Genomic DNA, 12,448 nt, shown 5'->3' on the forward strand with positions numbered 1-12,448 from the left:
AATGCTCATGGATATTTTGTAATGTAGATGTTTGCACACTGGAAAATTCTAATTTTTCACTAAAAAGAGAGTTATAATATTTTGCAAAATTTTATTTAAAAACATGGCTATTTTTCTCTTTAATTGTAGCTAAAGTGAATGAATAATGGAGCTTGGTTAGTATACTCCCAACTGGATGTGACTCAGGCCTGTTCATAAGATTTCACTGAGATGATCCATTAAAAGTCTGTCTTGCTCAATGGCCAGGATGTAGGGAAGAGAATTTTTAACTTCTTGGTGATGACAAAGAAAGAACACAAGAATAAATCACTTAACCTCTTTTTGAATAATTACTTCTTTAGGCAGAATGAGGCTTTAATGTCCATGGATATTTTGTAACGTAGATGTTTTCACACTGGAAAACTCTCACTTTTTAATAAAATATTTCATAAAAATATTACAAAGATATGAAATATTTTCACCTCCAAAATATCATTGACCATTTAAAATGGAATCTTTTTTTTTGAAAGCTGGAAAATATTAAAAGTTTTCAAATATTATAAATTTATTTTTGAAATAGAAAATAGTGACATCAGTATGGAAGGACTTCATATATTGTAACACTTTATTAATTTAGAAATAGCTTTTCTTAACACTACCTGCTAATTTAGCCTTTCATTTCCTTTGCAGTGTCTTCTCCAGGGGAGAATCTTACAACTATATGCAAACTCTCCCTTTTAATGATCAGTTCCCACAAATCATTAATCTTCACCCACATCTCAGGTGGTATACACATAGGATTTTGTTGATGCTTGGATCTGGTTTTAAAGAGTTCCACTGTCCTTATTTGAGTTATTCAAGTTAAATCTAATGTTCATCACTCTTCCTTTTATTAAAAACTAGAGAAGTTAGTCTTAAATTACTCAGAGATCATGTTACTCTTCTGTTTACCAACTTTCTACAACTTTCCAAGATTAACAGTTGTCCTCCAGGTAAGAGTTAAATTCTCTGGCTGGTGCTCAAACTTTCAAGATCCTCTCATCTCCAAGCTATTGTGTTTCTTGTTCTTTCTCTTGGGGAACACTCTACTCTCAGTTACACATATAGCTCTGACCTTCACTTCTTGTATGTTTGGTTAAAACGTCAAATCCCAAATAAGTTTTTTCTTTTCAATCATCCTCTTAAAAAGCCAGCTATCATAACTGCACAATCAATATCCAAAATTTTACCTTTATATTTTCTCCCTAGCACTATCACTACCTCAATTATGAATATCTTGTTTAATGCCTTTCTCCCGACATTAGTCTGTTAGAATCTTGAAGGTGTGACTTTCTGTCTGTTTTATTTGATGTATAAATCCAGACCTAAAACAGTGCTTAGTAAATATCTCCTAATGGGAGAATTAAATAGACCTGAAAATGTTGTTCTGTTAAAGGAACGTCCTATTGGTTATCTTAATTTGAAAGATATTTTATGATTCTATTTCTTAAATTTATGTACAGTTTTTCCACTTTTTTTTATCCATATACACAGACTCCATACTTCTCAACTCTTTGGAATAGTCTCTCAGTCTATTTTGACTTTTAAGCTTACTACTTCTTTTTGAGTTATAAATGTTTGATATATATTGCAAAATTAGAATGCAACTTTAGTGCAGTGTAGCCAGAATATTAAATGATGCATATTAAGAAAAATAGCAATTCTCCTACCACAACCTTGAGTCCAAAATAACTCATTATCTGTAGTTTAGCCTTATTAGGACATTGATCAAGCTATTTTTGCTTATTTATTTCATAGTTAAAACATTTATATTGTATATATGTGTGTGTATATGTATTTTTACATATGCAAAATTACAATATTTTTGTTTTGCATGGTCTTATCTAAATCTGAACACTCTGTTTTTCCTTGTTCTTGTAACATATGTTATAATAATACTGAACTTCTCAGTTCTTTAGGTTAAATTAGTAGTTTAACTAAAAAGAAATTAACTTTTCATTTAACTCTTACAATTTCAGTAGCTTCAATTATTTTTTTGGAGCTTGCTATTTTTCTTATTTAATGAGGAAGAATTGTTTTTCAACCTGGTAATCTGTGTGGGAGACCCAAATAAAAGTCTAGTTGGAGACTAAAAAGTATTTCATATTATTACAAACATATGATGTACATTTCTAAGGAAAAAGTGGATGTTATCATTGAACTTTAGGCACACACATTTAACATGAACCTTTTTGTCCTACCTTGATGAAAGTACTTTGAAAGCCTTATACTGCATAAAACTCAAACTGGCATATCTCCCCTATGATTAAAATTGAGTATGGGGAAAAAAAACAGCCTGATGTTTGTTAGGAGTTTTAATTTGGTGACGTAGGTGTGGTTTGCTTCTGTTTTTTTTCCAGGGGGATGTTCCTGGATACCATTCTCCCCAACCGTGATGATAATGGCATACGTCCGGCAATTGGTCAGCGAACCCGATTAAGCAAAGGAGATATTGCACAGGCAAGAAAGCTGTATAGATGTCCAGGTATTGCACAAAACAAACACAGAGGCATGCCTGGGCTTCACTATGCTCTTCCAGATGCATAAGCCAGAATTTAACTCTTGTCCTTCTCTGTGCTGGCAAAGGGTGTATATAGTTCAAGTGATCCAAAATGAGATAGAACAGAACTCTGGAGTACTCACAGCTATAAATAGAAACAGGTTGCTAGAAATCAAATGGTATATTTTTATTTCTTTTAGCTTTATGAGTAAGAGTCAAATAGAATGATCATCTGATCACTGTTAAGTAGTATCATGATTTTGTAGCTAAGTGCTATTTCTTGCTCACAGAAAAAGATTATCTTTTCAGAATGAGATCCTATAGGATCTTTTCTTGCCAGAAGCATTATTAATGGTATGTAAACTAAAGTTTTATCAGTAGGAATTTATAAGTTTTTTACAAAAAATAATTTCTAAGCATGTTGCTAGTGAATTACTGAGTAAGTGTATAAAATGATGGCTAGAAGTTCATGATTTCAGTATGGGCAATAGCATTATTGTATTGATATTTCTGCTAAAAGGAGTTTCCTCTCCATTAAATCACATTTGCTAAGGAAAATTGTGAGAAACTATTTTTTTCCCAATTTTATTTTTATTAGTTTAAAAAATTTAGGTCCATTAAATTTTCAGAGTGAAGTTGAGGTCTTTGAAATTTAAGTGAGTACATAAAAACTTTTGTATCTTAATGATGCAATATTGAAAACTTGAAAATTTTTCTTTTGCACATAAACATTTCTGTACCATATCTACAGACATTTCTACTTAATGTTAATTAGTTAATTTACTTCATGTTATTTAGGTTAAATTCATATTTGAATAATGTCTTTTAAAAATATTTATGTAGATATGTAAAATACACACATCTGTGTGGTGCTGTTTTATTATTTTTTTACTACAGTTTATGATAGGAAAGATAAATTTATAAGACAGTTACTACTTGAAAAAAGGATATGGTGATCCTTTACTAATTTCTAGCAACATTGGACATATGCTTTTGTACTTTTAAAAAGAGAAAGATGATGTGATTAATCATAACTTCATAAATGAATTCCTTGAAAATCTCATTTGGTTGTCTCTTTAAATATGTGTGTGTGTGTGTGTGTGTGTGTGTATGCATATATATAAAAAGCTCTCTGAGATGCATTTGCACATTGACTTGGAAAGTCAATGAGAATACAAAAATAATTGAACTTATGGCACCATAATTTTTAGCCTATGGATCTTCATATTTCAGTTATTAACAGAACTATCATTATAGTTTTCACTTGAGATTTTAATTGTGTAAAAATGCATCAATGGGTCATAATTAACATATGCACTATTTTGTTTAATACATTATATCCATACTCATAAAAGCACTATGATCTGTGAGAAAGACAATTTGTATTTCTAATGCAGTACACAAAGCTGTATTACAGTTTATGAATTTCACAGAACAAGGGAGAACTAAAAAATAAATGTTACACTGCATGCTCCTTTGGAGTTTGCCTTATTCTTACTCTTCTGTTAGAAATTGCTCATCAGCAGAGTTCATGAAAAATATTTGACTACTTTTCTTGCCAACATTGCTTCTCATCTGGTTATACTCAAAACTCTAGTAGAAGTACATTTTATAGAGCTATTTCTTAGAGTTTAATCTTGAAAGAAACACTGACCTGGTAAAGTATAGAGTAAGATTTGCATGATTGTGGCTTTTAGGGTCTGTGGTGAGTGGTAAGTGATATGACTGCCTGCAAATACTGTTGCTCCTTCTTAAATAATATAGAGAATGGTTAAAAAATTTTTATAAGATAGTGAACAGTGTATATTTTTAATTAAAATAGTAACAGTTACATTTATGGGAACCTATAGGTGACATAAACCTTGAAATCCATTATTATATTTATCTATATATGCTCAAAGTATAAATTAAATGGATGTATGAAACCTTCATTTTATTATCAATATATACTTATCATGAAAAAGCTCAAAATAAGACTAAAACTAGATTTTTAAGGTGATGCTCCAGAGGTAAATTATAATTTAGAATTATTTTCATTGTGATTTCTTCCTCTTAGTTCTATAGGTAGGCAAGAAAGTCGTCTTATGAATTACTGTGTAAAGAAAAAAGATGATCCCTTACAGCCCTGGTACTGATGTAGGAGACATGCTGGATCACACGGTCCCAAAGGGTCATGGGAAGGGAAGGTGGAGATGCTCAGCATTGAGAGAGGATAGATTCCTGGATTCTGCTGTCAGACGCTCAATCCTGTGTCCTGATGACTTCCAAGCCTTTCAAGCAGTAAGGCATCTTAAAGGACACCCACCAAAGCTACTTGCCTGCTATCATAGTAATGAGTATCCTGTATACCATTTGGACAAGAAACATCAGTGGGGGTAGAGACTAGGTCATTGTTAAACTCTCCTTTATCCTATCAATTAGCAGTTTGCTTGTGAAGGTGATCCTTTCTAAGATATGTGTTATAGCATATCTGCTTTTGTCAATGATTAATTTGTTCTCTTATTCTCTCTTTTGGGGCCTCTTTCTTATTTTTCCTTGAGATTCTCATTTTCTAGGGGTATTCTCTAATATTTACATTACTTTCTTTTTCATCTTTAAAAAGTTTTACTCTTCTCCTACAATCACTGGTAGAAATCAGCATTTTTTTTCTACATTCAGTTTTCTTCTGTAATCCCATAACCTTTTGCTTGTAATTACTTGGTACTTGGACCAACTATAAATGGTAATATTTTCTCCATAGGTAGGTCTTCCATAGCTAAGTCTGTGAAGCATGTTAGCCAGTTTTACATTACTTTAACAAATGCTTGAGGTGATTATTTTATAAAGACTAAAGGTTTACTTTTGGCTGATAGTTTTAGAGGTTCCAGTCTATGATTTATTGGCCCCATAGATTTTGGACTTGTGGTGAGGTAGCACATTATGGCAGGGATGTGTGGTGGAACAAAGCTGCTCACCTCATGACCAGGAAGTGAAAAAGGGAGGAAGAGAGGGCACACCTTCAATGACCTGAAGACCTTCCACTAAGCTCCACCTCTTAAAGGTCTCCCTCTTCTCAAATAGCACCATATTGGGGACCAATCCTTTACCACAAGGGGCCTTTGAAAAACATTTAATATCCAAACTGTAGCATCAAGCAACATAGTAAAATTTAGAAAAAAGATATAAAATAAATTTATATCTAATAATAAGCTTTTAAAAATTAGAATCTCTTATAATATAAACATATATGTATACTCACATTTTTATGCAAATAACCTGTGTCCACAAATTCACTTTTGATATGCAAACAATACATATATAGAATGTATATATGTATAGATGTAAATTTATGTGCAGGCTGAAGGGATGAAAGGCCAGTTTCAACATGCATGAGGTTGGTATAGTAGGAACTTTCAAAGTGTTTTAGCACTTTTTTCATTTATTTCTAAAGTTGATATAGATATATTTTTTAGTTACCTAAACTATAGTTATTTCTGTACTGTAATTCTGTGATTCTCCAAGAATGCAGATAGAAAATTCTTCTATAATTGCTTTTAGATGTATGTTTTTTGGCTAAAATATACTGTCAACACTAAAAAAAAAAAATTCACTTAGTCATTTTTCTCTATTTATTCGTGATTGTATCTATTTATCTATCTATCAGCAAACCTTCCCTTTTCAGTGGATGGTAGCACAGGACCCCCAGTAGCCCAAGTTAGACAGTAGGATCATCCTCACTCCATTCTTTTGTCTGCCTCTCTTCCCATGCCTACTCAATCTCCACCCTTTTGTTTCCACCCTCTTAGAATCTCAAATTCCTACAGTGAGTATTTTGGGTACCATCCTCTCTTGTTTGAATGCTGGCATGCCTCCTGTTTATCTCTTGCCTTTACTCATCTATCCTTTCAGTTTTCTGGCCATGCTGCTGTCCAAGTGACATTTCAAAATGCAAGTCTTTTCACATGCGTCTTCAGATTAAAGGTTACATTCCTTCTCCAGGCTTCTTTCAACGTTTGTCCCACATCTCTTCCCTCACCCTCATGTCTAGATACTGATTTCCCTAGAACTTAGTTTCTCACCCTACATCCATTAGCCTCCAGTGGAATCTGTTGCTTTAGGTCTCTTCTGTCAGACAGAAGCACCAATAATTGCCACCTGTTGAAATCCTGTTACTTAAAAATGCCCTGGTCTTCCAGGATTCCTGCGGTGGTAAATTCATTATTGGATCCTTGTCTTTGTTACTCTCATGATTGTCAGTGACGTGTCATTTCCCACACTAGACTGAAAGCTTCTCAAGGATCAGAGTTGGGCTTTTCTTCCTGGTATCTGGAATCGGAAAGAAGTTAGGAGCTCAAGAAACTTGAATGAATGAATGAATGAAGCAGCTTTCATATGTGCTGGGAACTGCACTGGATATTATAGATGTGGAAGGGAACACAGAATTTATATTCAGATAGCAAGGGAGGGACTTCAGAGGAGGGCAGTAGAGCATGGTGAAGAAGTAAATCTAATCCATAAAGGATGCTAGAGTAGAGTCAGGAGTAATTGATCTGCTGTGTATTGGATGAGAAAGGCTTCCAGGAGCTGATAATTGTGCCCTGGCTTGAAGTGTTTAGGCTTGGCTACACAGTTGCCACAAAATATATTTTAACATTTTTCAACAACTTATCCTACTATAATTTCTCAGATGATTACTTAGGATGTTTTTTTCCATTTCCTTTTATGAAAATCATTTTGAACCAAAATTTTATTTATGATGTTTTAAAAATTTTAAGGAGCCCAGAATTCATGTATGATTTAAAAACATTAGGTACTACTAAATTAATAAGATGTTTTTATTACTTCTTTTAAGCTAGAATTTATCAATTTTTTAGAGACTGGTTATTTCAAATTATTTTGCAGTTGTCTGTTTTCATTATCTTTAGTAAAATACAGAATATGGAAAAGAAGATGATTTTAAAATTTGGTATTTGTTGGATGCTATGGACATTTGACAGGAAATATATTTGTAGATGGATGTGCAGTCCTTTGATCATGTTATTAAAAGATGAGAATTTGTAATTATTTATCAATAATGCACAATCTAAATGGTGCTTATACCAAAATTTTCTGTTAGAAGAAGGAAGATATGTATAGGTTATTTAATTGAAATGTAAGGTAAGTCATATGATAGACTTTTATATTTCACTTCCAAATTGTGTTTTAAAGTAATGTTGATTTAGAATACTCATCATAATAATTTACCTCTTTATATTTTTGAACGCTTTTATTTTTCCAAATATACTCAGAAATTCTTAGTTGTAGTTTAAAGACAAATTTTTATCATACAGTTCTAGTCTTTCTGCCAGTGGGAGAAGTGCTAAGATGATTTAGGACATAGTAACATTTGACCCCTACAAAACAACCTTACGAAGTCTATGTGAACAAAATAGACACAAGAGAAAACTGGATCTAAGGCTTTTGAACTTTGAGTGTGATGATGTAATTAGGAAGTGACAATGTCAGTACTTACATTGTTTTCTCATCCACAAACCTTGTCGTCAATGTGTAGACTGAGTGATAGAATTGAATGGTGCCAACTATTCTTTGTTAATTTTTAAAATTTCTTGAATAGTAAAGATTTTTTTTTATAACTGAACATAACTCAATTAATGGCTAAAATGTCATGTGTAGTAGGGGATCTTTAACTTGGAACAATCACATTTATTGAGGAATGTTTAGAAACTTTAATAATAGATGTTTGTACTTTTTTTCCTTTTGTACTAGGATTGAATTCAGAGGCATTTAAGGACTAAGCCACATCCCAGCCTTATTTTGTATTTTATTTAAGAACAGGGTCTCACTGAGTTACTTAGCACCTGGCTTTTGCTGAGGCTGGCTTTGAACTTGTGATTCTCCTGCCTCAGCCTCCTGAGCCTGGCTCTGTACTTCTTGAATTATAAGCAGACACTATGTCATAAACACTTAATTTTTAAATCGTATGTTATATATATATATATATTTTTTAAGACAGTCTTTTTTCATTCAGGACATTACTGTATAAATTTATTAATTAAATGTATGTTTACATATACATATATATTACATATGTGTGTGTGTACATATATATATTATAAACATATATGCATGTGTATACATACACATATATGTACATAAAATTGTTTTAATTTCACTTTAGGAAATACTGTCTAAGCATTCTCTGTAGCTTAAGGGGCTTTAAATCATTACAGAATTTAGTTTTAAACTGCTGAGAACTTTAAGTTTTTTCACTGAAACATTCTACTCACAAATTAAGTGGCACTTGATAGAATCTTAACACATTTTCGTTTTTCCAAAAACTTCTTACATTATGGCAATTGTCAAGTGCCCTAGATGATTCATAGAACAGTGTTAAATTATGTATTTTGACCTTGAGTATTTTCATTTTGTACTAAAGTTACCTTTATCTGCTTGTTCATCAAAATAAACATTGCATACTGCTTCTTGAAATTTATTTTGTTGTGCAAACATAATATATCTTTTCTGAATATTTATATTGTAACAAACTATTTTTACAGCTCTGTTTTATGTTTTTAGAGTCATTATCTTTTCTTATTTAACACAAGATTTCCAGGACCATTTATAATTTATTGAGGATTTGACGAGACAAGAGTTCACCTGCTGGTAGCTCTGACTCTGTAATATGGTAATATCTCAGTTCTGATTGCAGTCTCCTTCAGAAGGAAGGAACTGTTATTTCAGATTGTTGAGTGAAGGTTATAAAGATGACAGGCTGCACCAGAGAGATCATTCTTGAAATAGGGATCCTTGAAACAGCCTAGGTCACGTGCTTTATACCATGTCTCACAAAAGCACTAGCAAAACCCACAATAAAATGGTGCAGATCACCAACTTTGCCAAATACAGGTCTTGATTATGTGTAGCTGATCAGTTTTTATTTTCAATGACTGATAATTATTTTCAAGTAACAAGACGAGCTCAGTAGGAGAAAATATAAATTGTTTTTATAGCAATTTTCTACTTATGATCACAGAAAGACAAAGTAAAATGTTTAGATATTTTGGAAAATTTGAATTTTCCATGATAGTTTTAATCTTTCAAAATTTTTTCTTATTTTGGAACATTGTACTTGACATTTTGATATCACCTTTACTGAAGATTTATTAGTTATCATTTACAATGTTTTCAATCTTGAATGGTATTTACTGTTAACCTCAATTCACTAGAATATATTAATAGACTGTTCCGTGTGGTCTCAGAGCAGCATCAACTTGGTATCTACTGGCCTCATCCTGAATATGGGTGTCTTTTAAGTTGGCTACTGGCTTCTTGAGAAAGAATGAGAAAATGTCCTATGAGGGAGAACTTTATAAATGTCAGTTATTTATTTCATAATCCTATTTTATAGTTAACTCTAGTGATGAGATTAAGTATACCAAAATTCTGGTAAAAGAAATTTTAAAATAAAAATACATAGTTTTATCTAAGACATTGTTAGGGATATCTACGTTCTTCATAAAAATTAAAGAATAATCTTATGTCTTCTTTCTTTTCAGCATGTGGAGAAACTCTCCAAGAATCCAATGGCAACCTTTCCTCTCCAGGATTTCCAAATGGCTACCCTTCTTACACACACTGCATCTGGAGAGTTTCTGTGACCCCAGGGGAAAAGGTAGTTCTATTTAGTCTCATATACTGAAAAGGTTCAGCATTTTCAAATATAATTTGCTTTATCTTTTGTTCTTTCATTCAAGTATTCAGAGAAATAATAATGGATATTGCTCAAATTCTGGGAATTTTTGAAAGATATAATTTAAAAATTTGTAAATGCTATAAAAGGGTTGATATAATAAAATTGTATCTCAGACATGAAATTAATTTCAAATGCAGCATTAGAAAGATAACTATGAAAATATGAAGAAATAAAAACCTAAATGTTCAATTAAGGCAATTATAATAAAACTTAGAAACTCTTTTCAACTATTATAAAAAAACAACAACACTGAATACCAAACCTGTAACATGCAACTAAAGCAGTACTTTGAAGAAAATTCATAGGCTTAGATTTTTACATTAGAAAAGGATAAGACCCAAAATCAATGAGCAAGGTATCTACATAAAAGGACTAGAAGAAAGAGCAGTAAAATGAAAGGAAAGCTACTAAGGAGGGAAATAATAAAAGATAAACTAATGTTATGAAAATAAAGTGGTAGAAAATATGAGCAAAGTTGCTAGTTTGAATTGATTTTGAAAACGGAAATAAATGGCAAGAGATCAAGAAGAATTACAGAAAGCACAATTATTTAATATTTTGAGAGATTATTGTACAATAGATGCTTTAGACACCAAAATGAAAATAAAAATATTTTGAACATTATGCCAATAATTTAAAAGTTGTCAGATGTGGGCAAATTCCTACAAAATTTACCATGTTTTTACTCAAAAGAACTAAAAGCAACAAATAATTCTGTAACCATTAAAGAAATTGAATTACTAGTTATCTTAATTATTAGAGTTTTTCTTTCAGCAATGAAAAGTCATGTTCAAAGTGCTTCATTAGTAAGATAAACCCAACATTGAAGGAAGAAATAAGCATAATCATATATATATATAAACTCTTCCAGGAGATAAAGATGTACTCTTTTTTAAATTTTAAAAATTCTATTTATTCTAATTTGTTATATATGACAGCAGAATGTGATTCAATTCATATTACACAACTAGAGCACAATTTTTTATGTCTTTGGTTGAACACAAAGTAGAGTCACACCATTAGTGTTTTCAAACTTGTACTTAGGGCAATAATGTCTGTCTCATTCCACTGTCTTTCCTACCCCTTATTTCCTCTCTTCTCCTCCCACCCCTTTGCCCTATCTAAGTTAGTCTATTCCCCCCATGCCCACCCCTCATCCTCATTATGAATCAGCACCCTTATATCAGAGAAGACTTTCGGCATTTGGTCTTTTGGGATTGGTTTACTTCACTTAGCATGTTATTCTCCAACTCCATCCATTTACCTACGAAATGCCATGATTTTATTCTCTCTCATTGCTGAGTAATATTCCATTGTGTATAAATGCCACATTTTTTAAAAAATCCATTCATCCATTGAAGGGCATCTAGGTTGGCTCCACAGTTTAGCTATTGTGAATTGTGCTGCTATAAACATTGATGTGGCTGTGTCCCTGTAGTATGCTGTTTTTAAATCCTTTGAGTATTGACCGAGGAGAGGGATAGCTGGGTCAAATGTTGGTTCCATTCCAAGTTTTCCAAGGAATCTCCATACTGCTTTCCATATTGGTTACACCAATTTGCAATCCCACCAGCAATGTATGAGTGTGCCTTTCCCCCCACATCCTCACCAACACTTATTGTTATTTTTAGTCCTAATATCTGCCATTCTGATGGGAATGAGATGAAATCTTAGAGTAGTTTTGATTTGCATTTCTCTAATTGCTAGAGACTGGAAATCCATATGAAACAGAAGGAAATCAAACCCCTATTTATCTCTCACCATGCACAAAACTCAACTCAAAATGGATCAAGGACCCAGGAATTAAACCAGAGACCCTTCACCTAGTAAAAGAAAAAGTAGGCCCTAATCTCTATCATGTTGGATTAGGCCCCAACTTCCTTAATAAGACTCCTATAGCACAAGAATTAAAATCAAGAATCAGCAAGTGGGATAGATTCAAACTAAAAAGCTGCTTCTCAGCAAAAGAAACAGTCAGTGAGGTGAATAGAGAGCCTACAGAATGGGAGCAAATTTTTACTACACACACATCTGATAGAGCACTAATCTCTAGGATACATAAAGAACTCAAAAATCTCAAGCACACAAACAAACAAATAATCCAATCAATAAATGGAACAGACACTTCTCATAAGATGATATACAATCAATTAACAAATATATGAAAAATGTTCAACATCTCTAGCAAGGTGTACTCT

General features: G+C 32.3%; 1 protein-coding gene across 1 annotated transcript in view; it reads left to right on the forward strand.

Annotated features, from left to right (window-relative positions):
• Tll1 (tolloid like 1) overlaps positions 1 to 12,448 on the forward strand; it is a 192,820-nt gene that overhangs the window by 116,969 nt on the left and 63,403 nt on the right. Inside the window, exons 8-9 of the mRNA XM_005329263.5 lie at positions 2,379 to 2,503; positions 10,054 to 10,169. Of these exons, the coding sequence (XP_005329320.2) occupies positions 2,379 to 2,503; positions 10,054 to 10,169 (241 nt within the window). The remainder of the gene's footprint in view (positions 1 to 2,378; positions 2,504 to 10,053; positions 10,170 to 12,448) is intronic.

This window comes from Ictidomys tridecemlineatus, chromosome 14, assembly GCF_052094955.1.
Source record: "Ictidomys tridecemlineatus isolate mIctTri1 chromosome 14, mIctTri1.hap1, whole genome shotgun sequence".
Lineage (NCBI taxonomy): Eukaryota > Metazoa > Chordata > Mammalia > Rodentia > Sciuridae > Ictidomys > Ictidomys tridecemlineatus.